At 44.0% G+C, this 20000-nt stretch overlaps 1 protein-coding gene and 1 long non-coding RNA gene across 9 annotated transcripts in view; one reads left to right on the top strand and one right to left on the bottom strand.

Moving 5' to 3' along the window:
- The window catches only part of LOC148414192 (uncharacterized), a 12187-nt gene extending 1490 nt beyond the window's left edge, over nucleotides 1–10697 (top strand). The window contains exons 3-6 of one of the 2 annotated variants that reach the window (XR_015867616.1): nucleotides 2496–3578; nucleotides 4939–5153; nucleotides 10257–10396; nucleotides 10469–10697. This is a non-coding gene — a long non-coding RNA (uncharacterized LOC148414192). Of the gene's footprint in view, nucleotides 1–1371; nucleotides 3579–4938; nucleotides 5154–10256; nucleotides 10397–10468 lie in introns of both variants that reach the window. The other variant, XR_015867615.1, reaches the window with a different exon arrangement.
- Nucleotides 1–20000, bottom strand: part of ccdc142 (coiled-coil domain containing 142) — a 122119-nt gene that overhangs the window by 18763 nt on the left and 83356 nt on the right. For 6 of the 7 annotated variants that reach the window (XM_088431534.1, XM_088431536.1, XM_088431533.1 and 3 more), the window contains 4 exons: nucleotides 14460–14639; nucleotides 9117–9283; nucleotides 2735–2887; nucleotides 2523–2637 (listed from right to left, as the gene is read on the bottom strand). In XM_088431534.1, coding sequence (XP_088287660.1) covers nucleotides 2523–2637; nucleotides 2735–2887; nucleotides 9117–9283; nucleotides 14460–14639 — 615 coding nt within the window. Of the gene's footprint in view, nucleotides 2095–2522; nucleotides 2638–2734; nucleotides 2888–9116; nucleotides 9284–14459; nucleotides 14640–20000 lie in introns of all 7 variants that reach the window. The other variant, XM_088431540.1, reaches the window with a different exon arrangement.

Genomic DNA, 20000 nt, shown 5'->3' with positions numbered 1-20000 from the left:
GTGGAGGCGGAGGGGAGGTTGTGTGTGTTGTATTGACTAGGCACCACACTTATAGCTTGTTCGAGCGTCAGTTCACTGTTAGTTTCAACTCACAGAATTGCATCAATGGCGCTGTCCCAAAGCATGCCGGGAGGTTGCCTACTAACATGACATGCAGTTTTGTCAAGCAACCATTATATAGCACTGCGATATCACCCGTAACAGGGTGCAGTGAATAATGTTTTGAGTTAACACAGCAACGCAGCTGGGCTATTGCTCTTACAGTGTTACAGTAACTCTTTCAGTCAGGGTGCAAATCACGGAGATACTAAAACATCATCCTCTTATTTCTTCCTTTACCGTAGTAATTTTAGAAGCTATGTCTAACAGATAAAGTTTGCAAAGTCTTCAAAACATTCCGTTTTTCACTCATTTTCTCTACTTTCTTCCATCCTGTCCCATCAAGCTAGATAAAGGCGTTCGGCCAATAGCATATCGGCATTTCTGTGATTGACGTGTGACGCCGGCCAATAGCATCTCCGTGAGTGAGACCGGGTGACCTTAATCGACCAATAGCATATTGGCGTCTCCTTGACTGACTGATAATTATTCGCACTTATTTTTAAACGGTTGGAATGTATTGACAATTAATTAAAAAAAAACACACATTTAAACCAATGACAATTCTTTGTCCTGCAATCGGCACATTTAATTTCATGTCAGCTGTTTTTCCCTTTAGCTGTACAAACACTACACTTAAATGGTAATTATATTTAGACACCGTGAGTGAGACAGTCAGTGTGAGGTTGTAAGACCAATAGCGTTCACGTTACCGCCACAAGTATCTGTTAATGATTGTGGATGACGCAACTGTTGAATATGTTGACGCAGTTAGGCGAGAACATTTCTACATACTCAATGGCTGGTTTGTCGTAACGCTCGTAAGGCGAGAGGTTTGCTCGTAATCGGAGGACAAAAATCTCCCTGATCCACGCTCGTAAGGCGAATTGTTCGCAAATCAGGGTGCTCGTAAGCCGGGGGCTGACTGTATATATATATATACCGCTCACAAAAATAAAGGAACATTTTTTTATTGGACCTGGCATGAATTGAATTAAACCTGTCTGATAACTTTCTGGTTGGTTAAGCAGCTGAAGGCCTGGCTAATCAATTTCAGCTGTATTCATGTTCATGGAACTAACAACTGGTGCAGTGGTAACAATTACAAAACCCTCAAAACAGGACTGGTTTTACATGTGGAGGTCATTTCAAGTTTCTCCCCCTTGATCTTTTTTGGCTGGATTTCCACTTGTGCTAATTTTGGCTTGCATAATTGGCTTGCACTCTTCTGGCAGTATGAGATGATTCCTTAACCCTACAGAAGTTGCACAGGTTGTCCAATTTCTCCAGGATGGCACATTCACACGTGCTGCAGCAAGAAGGTTTAATGCATCTCCCAGCACAATCTCCAGAACATGGAAGAGATTTCAGGAGACTGGTGGTTATTCTCAGAGAGCTGGACAGGGCCATAGAAGATCCTCAACCCCTCAGCAGGACTGATACATGTTCCTTTGCGCAGGGCGGAACAGGGTGAGCACTGCTCATGCCCTACAGAATTACATCATAAGGGCCACTGGTGTGAATGTTTCTAACCAAACAATCACGAAAAGACTTCATGAAGGTGGCCTGAGGGCCCGACGTCCTGTACTCACTACCCAGCACTGTGGAGCTCGACTGGCATTTGAGAGCCTGGACACCCTGCGGAGCAAGCACATTTTGGCAACTTGTATCCGGGATCTCGTTCTTTTGGTCATAACCCACAGCTTGTGATCATAGGTGAGGGCAGGAATGTAGATTGACCGGTAAATAGAGAGCTTCGGGATTTGGCTCAGCTCTCTCTTCACCATGACAGACCGGTACAGAGTCCACATTAGCAGCCGCTGCACCAATTCACCTGTAGATCTCGTTTCATCCTACCCACATTTGTGAATAAGACGCCAAGATACTTGAACTCCTCCACTTGGAGCAGGACCTCATCCCCAATCCTGAGAGGGCACTCCACCCTTTTCTGACTGAAGACCATTGTTTCAGATTTACAGGGACTGATCTCATGGTCTGAAAAAGCCAACAGCACCACATCATCCACAAATAGAGATGAAATTCTGAAGACTCCCAAACCAGACCCTCTTATCAATTCCATGTGTTCAAATGAGGACCAGGTTAAAAAAAGTAAATTGCAAATATTGATGCAAAATTTATTTTGAGCCTTGCATCTTAAACAGAAGAAATATAACAAGCTGTGCATAGCAATTATCTGGGGCTAGTGTGCTTCCTTTGAAGAATCTATATTAAGTTATTAACCACTTGTTGGTTACCAAACAAATCCTTCAACATTCTATATGATGCTGCTGACTTTGTAATTAAGCTTACAACTCAGGATTTTGTTTGAATAATGAAAACAACTGAATTAGAGGGTGTCGAAAGTTTTGACTGGTACTTTATTTTTTTTCTGTAAGGAGAAGTGTTGTAGGGATTTGCTGTACCTGATCTGGGATTGAGCCTCCAGTGTCCAGCAGAGGGCATAGTCTGCTCAAAGAGATTTGCAGATGTCCTTTTGCAAGCATGCGAAAAACTTTTTAGCACCAGAGAAGAAAACGCCTGTTTAAAATAAAAAGCAAAACAAAAATTCTGCCATTCAATACTTGTTCTCAAGTAGAAACACTGCATGCAAACTATAGAGGATGAAGTGTGTCACCTGCAGTTCACAGCATGCTGAATCAAACTTTTGGATCTGTTGCTTCAGTACAAGTTGTTTATGAATATGAAGAGTGGAAAGGTCATTCCTGTCAGAGTTTATCATCAAACATTTAGTCTGTTGCACCATTTTGTCCAATAACACTGTGAGCACCTGTAGAGAATAAATAATTGTGGTTTTATGCCAAGTACAGTAATTACTGATACAATATATTATTGGGCCTCATTCACTAATTATTGTGAGTTGAACCTTTATGAAAAATCAGTAGCATTCATGACATGATATGAGCATATAGCTCAGTTTACTCTGCATCATTATGCATATGTTGTTGAATCAGAATTTTATCAAACTTTTATTGATCGAGGAAACGGCAGCAGCATAAGTAAAACAAATGTAATGGAGCGTGAGAGGAATTGTAATTAGTGATGCTTCCCATAGCCGTTGAAAACCCAAATATATTGTGCAACCATGGTTATATATGCTGTTTTTCGCTAACTTGTTCTTGGTCAGGACATTTGACCGCTTTACTGTCTTGTTCCCATAACAAAGAAGAACATTGTCGTGGGAAGTTGACAGGTATTATTGTACAAGATGTTTTCGAGTATGATGTTTTTCAGAGCCTGAAGGACACACTTAAGTGTCAATATCAAATCGGGAAACAGGTGTTGCGGCGCCAGGGCGGACGGGTAGGCCACCCGCCCTTCCTCGCGCACGCAACTAAAAAATATAAAAGAGAGATGCAGAGTACAAACAAGTAGAGTCTGCTGCGGGTTGCGTACGGACGCCCAGCCGGTTGACAAGCGGAGCTCTACTTGGGTGTTGGCTCTCCACCTTCTCGGCATAGGTAAGAGGCTCATATGATGATTTCACGCAATGTCAACTATTTGAGAACTTGCATTTGGTCAAAATAAATATGCCAGTTATTTGGGCTAAATAGCATTTGGGAACGTTGGTCTTTTGTTGAGTGTTGTCTTTGTCTCCTGAGCGCCGACCGGCACCGATCCTTTCAACAAAACAGAGCGTTATAGATCATGTTATACAAAAGTAATAAACATTGAATAATCATTGAATATGAATAGAAGAAAGTCATAAACGTGAGTATAAAGAGTATTCTTAAGTTCCACAGGCTGAGCTTTTCATAAAACTCAGGGATGAATGATAAAAGGGTTGCTTGTAGGAAGTCAACTCTCTTTGGTATATGAAAAAGGAAACGCATCCCAGAATGCTCTTGTCACGTTCCTAGTCCGTCATTTCAGAGGTAGGTGTTTCCCTATCATCTTGTCTTGTGTATTGGTAGTGATAGGCTTTAGTTGCTACTTTCTGTTCATTTGGTGTCTTAATCTGGCCCCGTTTTCCCCACCTTGGCCTTTTAATTGGGGGCGTTCAGCTATAGGTTATCCTACGTCTCTTTTAGTTGTACTTCGACCAGCGTTATGCTCAGTGACTTTGATTTGCTACTTTGCCATTTTTGTGTTTTGTTGTTCATGCATTGCATGCTTTTTTGATTAATACATTTTTATATGGGACTTTATTGAATGTGTCTGGTCTGTTGGGGTCCACCTCTTGTATTTTCAGTGTTACAACGTAACAGAATACTCTGACTATACATGGATCCCACAGACCCAGAACGCATTCAAGCCGCGTTAGTCAGCCAAGGGCAGCTCGTTGGCCAGCATGAGCGTTCTTTAGGTGAACTTAATGATGCAGTGACAGCTATGGCCACTAACATAGAAGACTTAGCCAATGTGGCAAGGCAAGGCACTCCTGCAGTGCAGGGGGCTCCAGAGGGAGTGGGCCAGCCTCCTTTGTTGCAACAAAGCCTGGATCCTACCAGCTTCCGCGAACCCAACATCCTGCACCCATCCCGCTACGCCGGCGAACTCGGCTCCTGCTTTCAGTTCATTCATCAATGTGCACTGGTGTTTGGTAAGCAACCATTGACTTATTGGAACAATCTGCCTAAAGTTGCTTTCATCATGAGTTTATTAACTGACAAGGTGGCAGCTTGGGTCATTGCAGTGAGCACATTTTTTCAAGAATTCAAGAACGTTTTCGATCATCCGCTATGGGGCCATGAGGCGGGGGACCGACTCCTTGACACAAGACAAAACCAACTCACCGTGGCGGAATACTCTATTTGTTTCTGTATTTTGGTGGTGGAGAGCGGCTACGATGAGGCAGGGCTATGTTGCATTTTTCGGCAGGGCCTGAATCTGAACGTCAAGGACGAACTGGCTGCAAGGGACGAGACCACCTCGTTGGAGGACGTGATCTGCCTCGGTATCTGATTGGACAACTGGCTATGAGAGCGGAGACGGGAACGCGCCGGGGAGCAAGCGCCTACATCACGCCTTGCCACCTGGTGGCAGCGAGTCGACGAGGTGACGGAGCAAAGCCGCTCAAGCCTTCTCCGGAAACGGTGAGGCCATGCAGCTGGCGGTAGGGGGTCGACTAACCCCCGCCAAAAGAGACAGACACATTCCGGGCACCGAATAGCTGCTTGCCGGACATGACAGGTATGGGGCTCAGCCAACAGCCCCCACTAACACTGACGGCATCCATGAGTGCTGGAGCTGGAGGAATGTACCAATACCAATCGGGGGAGGGAGGGGGGGGGTCACGGCTCGACGCAGAGAGGTTTCTTTTGGCAGTTATTGTGTGGTCGACGAGACACCCGTAGACTCCGGGGGCGCATGATAATTTTGTTGACTATTCAATTATATGAGCTCGACAACCCTAAACATGTCAATGACCTTGACAAACGCCCTTTGGCGATAGGGCTATACAAGTAAAATTTGATTGATTGATTCTTTTGATAATCGTGTCAAGAAACCATAGAGAGGAGATTCGTTGTTTTGTCATGCCAACATGCTGTGCTCCCACAGTTTTGGGCCTTTCTTGGTTAAAACTACATAACCCTGATATAGACTGGACCATACTCGCCATCATGAACTGGAGCATGTTTGGCCATGCTAATTGCCTCCAGGCAGCACTTTCAGGCCCTCCTGTAATCAGGTCCAACCTGAAGGCATACATTTAGAGTGGGTCCCAGCTATTTACCATGTCCTGAAAGAGGTTTTTAGTAGTTGAATAAGACGTTATCCCTCACCTCACACCGGCCATATGACTGTGCGAACCCTTCTGGGTTCGTCCTATTCGCCAACGTGACTATACAAGGTGTCCCAATCTGAGCAAAAGGCCTTACATGAGTACATTTCCTCCTCCCGCGCAGCAGAGCTAATTCGTCCAATGAAGCGGCATATCTTCTGGGGAGGGTTAGGGTCAGGGGGAACTGGCACCCCCAAACATTTGGCCACATAATGGCACACGGTAAAAAGGCACAGAGGAGGAAAACCGAGGCAGACCAGAAATGGCAGAAGCTCTGTCACGGTCGGAGAATTGCACACAGTCCTCACGGCCCCTGACCAAGCGATCCAGTGTCTCCACTGTACCAGAACCTAAAAACGTCCCAGGAACCACAGGGAAGTACGGCAGAGTACGCTTGGAGGAGTAAGTCAGGGAGGGCTGAGACAACCACAAAAGGCGGTGTGAATGCACAAAGTAGGACATTGCACGCCGGTGGTCCCTTGTCATAAGGGCAAAAGCATGTAGACATACATCAGCAACGGAAAAAAAACGAGTCAGTATCTCCTTTCCATGCCACAGTCATGACAGCGCACAACAGAAGCGAGACAGAGTTGCCAATGCAAGCCGGGCACAGACAAGCATTACAGTCCTTTGTAATGATCATCCGCCACTGTACGTCGGACAACGGGGTGTACACCGAGCGAGCTCGTCTGTTGACAAGAGCAAGGAAGAAACATCCTCCTTTTAAGTGCGAACGCTCACCATGCCAACCACACGCCAAACTCCAAAAATGGCAAGAAATCTTACCCTTTACCCAGGCTCAGCACCACAGCGCAACATAGCAAAGCACACCAGCAATTGACTGGTTAAATAAACGGGAGAGATAGAGATCCCCTCTATTGTTGCAAGATTGGCTTCGGTTGAAGTTGGGAAATTGTGTAAAATGTAAATAAAAACAAAATACAACGATTTGAAAATCCTCAACCCAAATTCAATTGAATACACTACATAGACAACATATTTAATGTTCAAAAAGATAAACTTAATTGTTTTTTGCCAAATAATAATTAACTTGGAATTTTATGGCTGCAACACCTCCAGTAGAGGTTGGGAAAAGGCATGTTTACCACTTTGTTACATCACCTTTCCTTTGAAAAACACTTGATAAACGTTTTGGAAGAGAGACTATATCTCTTAGCTTCTCATGTGGAATTCTTTCCCATTCTTGCTTGATGAACCGCTTCAGTTGTTCAGCAGTCCGGGGTCTTCTCTGTTGTATTTTACGCTTCATAAAGCGCCACACATTTTCAATGGGAGACAGGTCTGCACCGCAAGCAGGCCAGGGGAGAACCTGGGCTCTTTTACTTCGAAGCCACGCTGTTGTAACGCGTGCAGAATGTGGCTAGCCATTATCTTGCTGAAATATTATGTAATATGTTATGATATAAGAGGCTTCACTTTAATTCGATGTCCGGGTATGTCCGTTTATTAAAATCTTCTTACGGTGTGCCAACAACTACCCATAACAATGTGCGGAGTCAGGACAAAGAGGCACAGCTGGGAATGTGAAAGACACGAGTGACAATGTTTTCAACCTTGTATTACTATAATAAAATGATTGTTTTAAACAAATTTGGGGCTTTAAAACATGTTTTGATTTTTAGTTTTATTCTATATTTCAGTATTGCATTGTAAAATAATAAAAAAATAAAGCTGGCTACTTCACGGATTTCACTTTGCGCATGTTATTTTTGTAACGTAACCCTCGCGATAAATGAGGGATCACAGTTGTTTTTATTTACATTTTACACAATTTCTCAACTTCAACCGAATCTGGTTTGTAGTTTTGGTCACATAACAACATGGGTCGGGACTTTCCGTTATATTGATAAGACATCGCCAAACACTGAAATTTAACCATATTAGGTCAACCCTCCGCCAGTTGTATAACTTTATGTACTCATGGCGGTCAGCCTGACCGGTCAGCACTCCAGGGCGTCCATAGTTCAAAATCAATCCCCATCACCTTCGCCTGGCCTTGACAGCCTACCACAGCAGCTCAACCTCGTCAGCTTTCTGCTAATTAATAATTAGACTGTAATTCAACTTAGATGTCTTTGCATGCTCCTGGGTCAGTTCTCTTGTCCCGTGTCACACAGTTGCACATTTCATACTTTGTCCATGCTCTCAATTCAGCTGCTCACTTGTCATACCTTGTTTGTCAAAAATGTATTGAAAAAATGTGTATTTTTATTTTGGGCAACAGTTTTTTACAATATTTTGCAATTACTGCAATATCTTGTGAAATGACAATGCATCTTGTCCTACTTTTTTTTTTAATCTTATTTCATACTGTAAAAGCTATACAATTTACAATAACTAGCTATACAATAACTAACTAAAAAGAGTATAGCAGTTGCCCCTATGCTATAGTTGTGTGAAAAGGCATGTTGCTTATAAATTAAAGCTTATTTTTTTTGTCTATCTGCAGTCTGAACGAGTATGATAATTCTTTACACACTTAAAAAAAAACGAACTAATTTTTAACATTATTGAGGTTGTATGCTCGTTGTGCATATGATTCCAAATCAGTAAAAAAAAATGCGACCTACATATGTTGTATTTCGTATAGGGCAGTCATTAGAAGACCTAATGTAAGTGCAACTAAGCCAGGGGAGGGCCAAGTTTTTGACGAAGTGCGTAAAAGGTTCTAAAATTTGACAAAATTGCCGGACCAGAGCAGATTGATGGAGTGTCTTGATAATCCACCTCATAATAGAAAAAATGCCATATTTCAAAAGAAATTTAACAAAAACATTACAACAGTGTTATTCAAGTCTCATGTATTTATTTATTCATTGAATTGACTCTTAAGACAACCGAAAATTAAATGAAAAAAGTAAAGCTTTTTTTCGTGCTGACAGTCACTAATTTAAAACACTGATATTTCTGCTATCTTTCTGGACATTAACATTATCATTGTCCTACTGACAAAAAAAGTTCGGTGGGGTGGATTAAAAAGCATATGGCCCCCCAAATGGTAGTTTGCCCATTTCTGATTCAAGCCATGTGTGCCATCTAGAGGTGAATAATGATATTAACTAGAAAATAGTTATTTATATATGACTAGAAAATATGCATCTTGCTAATTTGAAAGAAAACATTCCATTATTCTTTTAATGCATTTTTGTGCATTTTTTTCCTCAATTTATATTTCTACTTGAAACCATATAGTTAAAATGTATCTGCATTTTTTGAAAATAGTTTGGGTTACAAAATAATAAATTTTACATACTTTGAGGTCTCCTTGAGTGATGAGTAAAAACTTCTCGAGGCTCCATGAAGAGAGAAACTGGTAGGCCTTAGACATGACCCATACCGTGGACAATTGCGCTGTAGCTGACATCAAATTAAAGTTCCATCTGTGGAATGCAAGCTGTGCTGGGAAGCATGTCGCAGAACCTGAAATAGAAAAAAAAGAAATTAAAAATGCTGAGTTATTGAATAATTCGAGCAAGATCCACATACATCAAGCACCCTAATTTTTCTGCTTAGCACAAGACTAGCACAAAAGCACAGTTTAAGTGTACCCATTGTGTTTTATTCCATTTGATGTTTTCCTAGCTGGGTGGAGTTAGAAAGGAGGGGTTACACTGTTGCAGAAGTGAACACAGCTGACTTTCTTCCAATGAGAAGCAGCTCATCTCATTACCTTTAAATTTGGAGAGGGACACAGAGTCTTTCACATAGCCAAAGGTAAACGGACTCGCTGGTATCCATGCATGCACGTTCATAAGGAATTGCAAGCAGACCTCCATGGGTGAATGTTAAGTTGGTCGAGGCGATCGGATCACAACTGTGAAGCACTTCAGAGTTTGCTTTGCACCCAAATGTGGCATGAGAGGCTAAAACTGCCTCCTGGTGTCGAGTGTTAGGACCCTGCCTTCACAGCGTATGGCCACTTTGCAATGAAGGCACCGCTAAAACATACAGTAATGCTCTTGCCCTCTCTTACTCACTCTTTGGCTCAGAGGTCACATACTCACGGGGTACCTTTCACTGGCATCCTTCACGCACCAAAGATAATGTCGGTTGGCTGCCCTCACTTATGTTATTTTATCTGCTAGTCTACACTCGTTGATTTATCGGGTTTTATCCTTGTATTGGGTTTTATTCTAGGGCATTTTTAAAGTATGGCTCCTCGCGGTCTCGTGGAGTGCATTCAGCATGGTCTGCAATATAGATTGGTCTGCAACATAGTCGGGCGACTGACTGTTCCCATTTCTCCCGTGATTTAACCATCAACCGTCAATGGTTTTTATTAATACAATCTGAGTTTGATCAATTCTTGTATTTTTATATAGTAGACACTGAACGTTTTAGACCCTGCTGATGCTTTGTTTTGGGTTGTTATCACTGTGCCTTTACACTGGAGTGGCGCTCACCTGGCATGATTGGGAAGTGCTTCGTGCCTCAGCCTTCCCTTCCTCTGATCCGTGGCAAGGACAAGCGCCTCCTGACCGTGTTTTGGACCATGACCTACTTTTACTGATGGACTTTCAATACCCGTTCCAGGTTGATTTTAGTATTAGGCATTTTGTCTTATGTGTTAACTAAGTAACAATTATTGTTTTTGTTTTTTTATAGGACTGGAGCCTCCCTACTGGATGAGGGCTTCCAATTTCCGATTTGGTTACTTATCATTTTTTTTTTTTGGTTGAGTGTTCACAGGGGTGTGTGTATTTCACGAGGTGGTGGTCTAATTTTGTTTGGAAACTCACTCTTCTTCAGTGTATCTGGCACGGACCCTCCAGCCTCATTTATGTATCCAAATTTTTTTAATTGTTTTGAATAAATTATAATGCAACTTTTGGAAGCACACCTCTGTCTCTGACTCATTGCCAAACAAAAACTCATTTTGGCCGCTTGTATCCGGGATCTCATTCTTTTGGTCACGACCCAAAACTCGTAACGATATGTGAGGGCAGGAATGTATATTGACTGGTAAATAGAGAGCTTCACTTTTTGGCTCAGCTCTTTCTTCACCACGACAGACCAGTGCAGAGTCTGCATTACAGCAACTGCCGTACCGATTCGCTCCGGTAGGGCAAGGAGTTCAAGATAGTTGAACTCCTCAACCTAGGGCAGGACCTCATCTTCAATCCAGAGAGGGCATTCCACCCTTTTCCGACTCAGGACGATGGTCTCAGATTTGGAGGTGCTGATGTTCATCCAAGGCGCTTCACACCCGGCTGCAAACTGCTCCAGTGAGGGTTGGAGGTCATGGCCTGAAGAAGCCAACAGCACCACATCATCCGCAGAAAGCAGAGATGCAATGCTGAGGATCCCAAAGCGGACCCCCTCAAAGCTTCGGCTGCGCCTAAAAATTCTGACCACACAAGTAATAAACAGATTTGTTGACAAAGGGAAGCCTTGGCGGTATCCAACTCTCACTGGAAATTGACTCGACTTCCTGCCAGAAATGCAGACCAAACTCTTACATCAGTCATACAGAGACTGAACTGCTTGTATAAGGGCGTCCGCTACCCTATACTCCTGAAGCACCCCCCACAGAGCTAACACGAGGGACCCGGTCGAATGCCTACACCAAGTCCACAAAGCACATGTAGACTGGTTGGGCAAACTCCCACGCACCCTCGAGGACCCTACCAAGGGTGTAGAGCTGATCCAAAGTTCCACAGCTGGAAAGAAAACCACACTGCTCCTCCTAAATCCGAGGTTTGACTTCCTGACAGCCCCTCCTATCTGGCACACCTGAATAGACCTTACCAGGGAGGCTGAGGGGTGTGATCTTTCTCTAGGTAGAACACACCCTGGGGTCACCTTTCTTAAAAAGGAGGACCACCACCCCAGTCTGCCAGTCTGGGGCACTGTCCCCGATGTCCATGCTATGTTGTAGAAGTGTGTCAATCACAACAGCTCCATATCCACATCCAGAGCCTTTCAAAACTACGGGCGGATCTCTTCCACCCACTGGGCCTTGCCACCAAAAAGTTTTTTGACCACCTTTGCGACTTCAGGCCAAGACATAGAAGAGCCCACCTCGGAGCATCCAGACTCTGCTCCCTCAGAGAAAGAAGTTTAGGTGGAATTGAGGAGGTCTTCAAAGTATTCTGCCCACCAGCTCACAACGTCCTGAGTAGAAGTCAGCAGCCCCCATCTCCACTTTACTCAGTGTTAATAGTGCTTCCCCGGATGAGGGACCAGAATTTCCTCAAAGGCATCCAGAAGTGGCTTTCCATGGCCTCACCGAACTCCTCCCATACCCGAGTTTTTACCTTAGTGACTGCCGAAGCCGCACACCCCTTGGCCAATCAGTACCTGTCAGCTGCCTCTGAAGTCCCACAGAACAAATAGGACCCGATAGGACTCCTTCTTCAGCTTGACGGCATTCCTTACCTTAGGTTTGAGGTGATTGACGCCACAACAGGCACTGACCACTTTACGGCCACAACACCGATCAGCCGCCTCAACAATGGAGGCACGTAACATGGTCCGCTCTGACTCAATGTCCTCCACCTCCTCCGGGACGTGGGAGAAAGTGGGAGTTGAAATTCCTTCTTACAAAGGGACTCTGCGAGACGTTCCTAGCAACCCCTCACTATATGTTTGGGTCTGCCAGGTCTAGCCAGCATCTTCCCCTAACATCGGAGCACACACACAGTTGACACCTCTGCCCCTCTCTTCGCCTAAGTGTCCAAAACATGCGGCCGCAAATCCGATGATACAACCACTAAGTCGATCATGGAATTGCGGCCTAGGGTGTCCTGGTGCCAAGTCCACATACTGTATGGACACCCCAATGTTTGAACATAGTGTTTGTTATGTACAATCCGTGACGAGCACAGAAGTCCAATAACAAAGCACTACTTGGGTTCAGATCGGGGCGGCCATTCCCCCCAATCATACCCCTCCAAGTATCAGTGTCATTGCCCACATGAGCATTAATGTCCTCCAGGAGAACGAGGGAGTCCCTGGAGGGAAGCTCTCCAGCACACCATCCAAGGACTCCAAAAAGGGTGTTTGGTGCATAAGCACAAAACCACAGTCAGGACCTGTCACCCCATCCAAAGGCGGAAGGAGGCTACTCTCTCGTCCACAGGGGTAAACCCCAAAGAACAGGTGAGATGCGCAGAGCAGGTGTGGGCATTTTTTGCCTCCCAGGTCAGCGCCTCTCACCGCGGTCAAATCCAGAGTGGAAGGGAGTCCAACCCCTCTCGAGAGGACTGGTACCAGAGCCCAAGCTGTGTGTGGAGGCGAGTCCAACTATAGTCGGACCTTCTCTGCCTCGCACACAAGCTCAGGCTCTTTCCCCACCAGAGATTTGACATTCCATGTCCCAAAAGCTAGCTTCTGTAGCCAGGAATTGGTGCGACAAGGTCCCCCCACCTTTGGCCACCATCCAGCTCACTTCACACCTGACCCCTATGACCCCTCTCAGGGGGTTAGCCCATGGGAAGGGAGACCCACATTTCCTTTCAGGCTGCGCCCGGCCAAGCCCCATGGGTGCAGGCACCAGGCGCTCGCCAATGAGCCCCACCTCCAGGCCTGGCTCCAGAGAGGGGCCCCAGTGACTTGCGTCTGGGCAAGGGAAACTTGTGTCCAACTGTTTTTCTCGTCATAAAGGCTATTTGAACCATGCTTAGTCTGATCTCTCACCTAGGACCTGTTTGCCATGGGTGATGTTACCAGGGGCTTAAAGCCTCAAACAACTTAGCTCCTAAGATCATTGAGCCAAACTGCAATGGTATGTATAGTACCAAGAATGCAAATAACTGGTACGCAAGTATGGACAACGCACGGCAACGCACATTTGCGTACCTCACTTAACGTTTACAGAATTATACTTGTTCCACTATCGTCAGCTAGCATTGAACAATTGAGTGAGCAATGATATATTTTGAGTGAGCGCGATTGGATTTTGAGCACAGAAAAATATATTGAGTGAGCAGTGATAGATTTTGATAGATTTGGTGCGCAAAAAAAGATTTTGCTTGCTCATGATACACCTCCCCTCTCACACACAACTTCTCACTCTCTGCGGGCTTGGGTTTGTCTCTGCGCGCTCAGCTTGGCACACGTTACGAATGTGCCAGTATTTTGTTTGTTTACTTAAACGGCTTGGAGTGACTGTTGGGGCTGCGTATTGTTCTCAAGAAGGAAATTGTTTACGATGTTATCACTTTAATGTTGATAGAGAATTTACCTCTGACTTCCAGCAAACATCATAATACTTGGGAGTTCTGAAACTTTTCAAAGACACAGGCTGGCTGGAACTTATCTCAGAATTATTATGGGATGCTGTGGAATGATAACTGTGTTTGGTATTGTTTTGGAGGGTTTGGGTTAGAAAAGCATTGAAATGGTGTTTAAGATTTTTTTTTAAATGGTTTTAAAAACCATCTGTGAGAGATCTTTAGAAATATCAAGGGCAAGTAGGCGGGGGACACCCTAAACCGGTTGTCAGCCAATTGCAGGGCACACAGAGACGAACAACCCTTCAGACACCCAATCACACCTAAGGACGATTTAGTGTGTCCAAGAAACCAGTAAAAAATATGTACATTTTAAAAACATTGACATGCTGACATATTGGTAATACCTGCAACATGTTTACCTGGTGATCTGCAATAAGAAAGAGAGAACAGTAAAAGCCGAAAAAGCTGTAGCAAGTACTCCATGGTCACAGACAACATCACACTGTCATGTTGACTTGAAGACGCCAAAGACCTGCAGTGCTGGCTTCCAACTGTCAGACATTTATCTTTCAAAGCTGAACCCAAGCCTATGCACGTCACTGAGAAAAGACAGAAATCAGAGACAGAAAGCATTACGAGATGGTATAAACCCAGGTTTTATAATATATTCCGAATGTAATAAAATGTTGCACAATGCATCCGATTTGACGTGTCCCGTAATGACCGAGTCCGTAGGGATTTTGCTGTGTGATTGGGGCGAAACTGCAGATACACTTTCCTCATCGCGAGCCCCTGACTAATCACACAATAAAGTGGCTGTGACTCTCGGGGATGGGGTCACTGCCTCAATCAACCACATGGAAGACATTGTTAATGATTCATTACTTCATAAAGAAAAGGGCAGACAATTTTTACGCGATGTTGCCAAATTTAAGGAAGTGCTTGCACGATGCGCTAAAATTCCTCAAATTGCGTGCGAACAATTATTTTATCAATTGTGCAACGCTGAACGCGACACCCAATGTCACATAGATGAAACGACACGTCAACGGCGCGGTCTAAATTCGAAAGTAGTAGTCGTGACGAACATGGGGAGGTGCTAAATGCCATAAATAATTAATCTAAGAGCATCAAAGTCTGAAGGTTTTAAAACTTCGTCATTTTTGCATGATGCATCCACCGCAGATGATCCTCATGGGTTATCTTTGCAAGCTCCCATTATTGCTAAAGTAGATCCTGTTACAGGATTTCAAGCTACTATTTATTACAAACGATTCACGCCATCTGATTTGAAAATGTTGTCACAGGAACTTCCTCAGATGCAAACTGGAGGGGCGAATTGGCTTATTGATCGTGCTTTGGTTGAGTTCGCTCAGCCGGGCACGCAACTCGCATTTCCTTTTAAACTTACTGTAAATGTAAGGTGTTGTCATGAACTATTGTTCTTGTACAATAACAAATGACTTGGTGTGTTATTCACGAACAGCTGGTTTGGCCTCAATGAGTGATCGATTGGTTATGTCTGCTGGACAGGAAGAATGTGGGGACTCACGGCCGGATGCCTCATTCTAGCTCGAGCTACAAAAGAGAAGGCATCTGTGTTTATCCATTTCCCTCCTATCTAGGTATGAAAATATCTTTGAAAACATTCATTGGCATCAAAAAGCGTTGAGAGAAGAGAAAGAAAAAGTTTCTTTTGAATTACAGTGACATTTTCAGTGTGTTCGAATCGCTTTTCCTGTACTTTCCGCCATGTCGGTCGAAATCGCCTTCGGCGACCATAACAGGTGGAATGAATTGTGAACCGAAGTTGTGCCATATGTGCGTGAATGTGCTCTTTTCATGAACGGACATTTTGTGAACGGAAAGTGGAAGTCAGACTGATGTTTATTATTTAAAATATTGTTCCTTTAAACATGCAGTAGGTTGCCCAGTCCAATATTGTTTAGTTTTGCTTTTGTATTCTGTGTACTAAAGTTTGTTTTGTAACAATTGTGCATATCTAGTGGATAAAAGTTGGATTCTCGCTTGAGAAACGAAAGAGGAGGCATCTGGGTCTGTATGTTTATTCATTTCCCTACTATCCAGGCTGTAACATAAATGCACATCAATTTAGTAGTTCATTAGATTTAATATTGGCAATGTAGAGTGCCGTCTTATGGGCTTTTGAAATAATCAATTTATCAAAACAAACAATGTTTCCACTAAATTCATTTAGGAGTGACGGCACACCGCTTCTAAATCATAGAGTGGACAGCTCTTTTCAATTTCTTCCAGGGCTCTACACTGTGTCCAATTTATCTGCGAATGTTCACACCTTTACAGTGCGTGCTGGTGAAAAATGTATCAGGTCACACGATGTGAGTGAATGCTTTGATTAATACGTACATGGATGTGACAACATTTGTATCTTTATTTATGAGATGTGAATCACCAAAAAAGGCCTACAAAGGAAGATTTAATATCAAATCACATGCCAAAAGCGCAGGCCAACTTTAAAAGCACTCCAAATATCACATGGCACGAAAACACAACAGTTGTACAAAGATTGTAATTTGATGTTGGTCTTGTAGCTATGGTTGAACAACCAACGGCCATTTTCAATGGCCATTCCATCAGATCACAGTGCTACCAACGTCAACTCACTGCCGTTTTTATTCAATTGCTGAATAAGGATGCAAATAATTCGCTAGTTAGTTCCACTGTCATTGTATGATATGGCACAAATCTCCATGGTTACGGTTAGCCACTAAAACAGTATATTAAAATGCAGTTGAACATTTCAAACTCTGCCTGATAAAGTTCATGCAAGTAAATGTGTCAATGCATTAAATGTGGGCTTTCTAACGTGTCTATCGCATGTTAGGAAATACATTTAGTAATAAAAATGATGACAGATACCATATTTAGTTCAGCCATTGTATATGAAGAAGAATGATGGGGAGTTAAATTAATTTGATATTTTCCTTCAATTAAACTCTTCTTCCTGTGGTGGATGGGTTTGCGTGTCCAAGTGATCCGAGGAGCCAAGTTGTTTGGGGCTATATGACAGTCAGGTAGTAGGTGAGGAACCAGACTAACCAGAGCCTGCCTCTGGACCCAGGCCTGGAGGTGAGGCTTGTTGGTGAGCATCTGGTGGCCGGGCTTGCACCCATGGGGCCCAGCTGGGCTCAGCCTGAAGAGGCAACGTGGCCATCCCACCTCAACACCTGTGGGACTATAGGGGCTAAAAGGGTTGGGTGAAGAGAGAGCTGGGCGGTGGCCAAGGGTGGGGACCTTGGCCCACCAATCCAAAGCTAGAGAAAGAAGCTCGGACTCGCCTCTACGCACAACTTGTCCTTAGATACCAGTCCTCTTGAGAGCGGTTGGACTTTCTTCTGCTCTGGCGTAGCAAATGGTGATAGGCGTACAGTAGAGTAGGTGTGGGTATAGTAATTGTCCATTCGGCTCGACGCCTGTACATCCGGGTTCACACAGTTGGATGAGAGAGTAAGCCTCCCTCGGCCTCCAGGTGTGGGAATGGGTCCTAACTGTTGTTTGTGCCTATGCACCAAAATGCAGCTCAGTGTACCCACCCTTTTTAGAGTCCTTATAGCAGACTTGTCCAAAGTCCGGCACGGGGGCCAAATGTGGCCCGTGGTCAATTTCCATCCGGCCCGCACCCTCTGTCATAAAATCAATAAAGTCTGGCCCGCATGGAGAATTAATACATTGGGCAGCAGCGCTGTTACCTGCATGTGCTGCCATCTATAGGCTTAAATAGGAACAGCAAATTAGTATATGAGTAACTGACTGTATAAGCCCCTAACTTTCTAAAATGGCGACAATCAACAAAAGGAGGAAAGTTGACTTCGAGGGCCGGCAGTTCAAGGATGAGTGGAAATTGGACCATTTCTTCACTGAGATACGTAACAACTGTGTCTGCCTCATTTGTAACGAGACAGTGGCTGTTTTTAAAGAGTTCAATGTAAAGCGACATTACCAAACAAAACATGCTGACGTGTATGGAAAGATTACAGGTAATGAACGCAGGGAGAAATGAAACATCGTGAAGCTAGTTTCATCTCACAGCAGCAATATTTTACAAGAGCTCGAGTCAAATGAGAATGCTACAAAGGCTACAAGGTTACGAGGTAGCAGCACTAATCGCAAAGCATTGCAAACCTTTCACCAAAGGGTGAATTTATCAAAGACTGTGTAATGACAATGGTAAAAAACATATGTCCTGAGAAGCGGCAAGTGAGAAGCGAGTTTGCCAAAGTCTGCCTGGCACGTAACACTGCACTTGTTGATATGAATATTACTTGTTCATTTCTCTGTGTTTGTATTTAAAAATTCTATAAATATTAAGCTGCCATGGTGAGATTTTTTTTATGTTTCAAATGTAATTTGCACCCAAAGAGTACAATTATTTTTGTTCTACTGTTCCAAAAAAGTTAACATGTTAAAAAAAAGTGAAGTTAAGTGAATATTCAATTTCAATATTTAATGTCAATTCAATTTTGATATGCATGGTACAAATGAACTGAAACACATGCTTAAAACAGCTGAAATTAAAATAAAAAAGCAAATGTGAAACACAGAACAGCTCGCTGAAATGTATTTAAATTAATTGCTGTTATATGTAAAGAATGCCCGCCAAGGTTGGCCCTCCTACATTTTTAACACACCTTTGCAAAACGTTTGGACACCCCTGCCTTATAGTGTGTGCTGGTGCGCAAGCCGGATTCGCTGGGGGGACTTTAACGCTCACAGGAGCAATGACAGTGAGCAATGGATCTGAACCTGACCAGTGCTTTGTTGTTCATACATAAGGGTGTTTTTCCATGCACTTCGCACAAGAACACCCTAGGCCACAGTTAGATGATCGACTTTGTGGTTGTGTCAATGGATTTAGAACTGCATGTTTTGCACACTTGGGTGAAGAGCGGGGCGGAGTTATCAACTGATCACCACTTGGTGGTGTGTTGCCTCCAATGGTGGGGGAGGATGCCAGTCAGAACTGGTAGACCCAAACATATAGTGATGGTCTGCCAGGAACGTCTGACAGAACCTACTGTTAGAAGCAGTTACAACTCTCACACCCGTCAGAACTTTTCCCTTGTTCTGGGGGAAGCTGTGATCCATTAACAATGTGTACAGTGGAGATGAAACGCTGCTGATGTCAACTCGGGACGCTGTGAGCCGGACAGAATTCTTCTACTACCTCATCAGTTCCACCGATTCATCTTCCTTTGAGGAAGCAGAGTCTGGAAAGTCTGAGATGGGCTCTTTTATCTCTGGGGCTGAAGTCACCAAGTTGGTCAAAGAACTCCTGGATTGCAAGGCCTCAAGTGTGGATGAGAACTCCGCTCGGAGATTCATTGGACATCATTGGACTTCTATCTTTCTATCCCATGATAGAAAGTTACAAGATACAATGCTTGACTGTGTACCTTAACCCTAATGTCGCGTTCAGATGGAGCGCGAAGAGCTTAGGTTTTGCATTGTAGTCAATGGAGTTCGCGTGACGACCGCGATGACGCGTTGAGCGACGCGATGAACGTGAAGGAGCACCGCGCGGCACGTGATTACGTGTGACGAAAGAAGTTAAAAAAATTGAAGTTTTTTCGCGTGTCGCGTCGCGTCAGCCAATCGGCTTCGGGAACGTTCAACGTCTCAAGCAGGGGGCAGGAACGAATCATGGCGGCCGCTTTGCGGTCACTGGGAGTGATCCAACACGGCCAACTGAGCTTTCAATACGAAACGGAGCCAAGCAAGAGCACTCACCTGGCTTGTAGAAAGGCGGAAGGGAGAACCTGGGACAACTGGTATGTGCAACGTTTGCTTCCTTTTTTTAACAGCTGTTGAAGCGTAGTTACTGTGCTAAGCTAACGATAGCGCAGCACTGACAGTACAGTATTTAGCAGGGTATTGGCCACTTGATTGCGACATAGAATTTTTTTTGGGGCAGACGAGTA

Source organism: Hippichthys cyanospilos, chromosome 13 (assembly GCF_059441005.1).
Source record: "Hippichthys cyanospilos isolate Australia breed blue-spotted pipefish chromosome 13, RoL_Hcya_1.0, whole genome shotgun sequence".
NCBI lineage: Eukaryota > Metazoa > Chordata > Actinopteri > Syngnathiformes > Syngnathidae > Hippichthys > Hippichthys cyanospilos.
The sequence above is the reverse complement of the archived record's forward strand: the minus strand, read 5'-3'. Positions and strand labels throughout refer to the sequence as shown.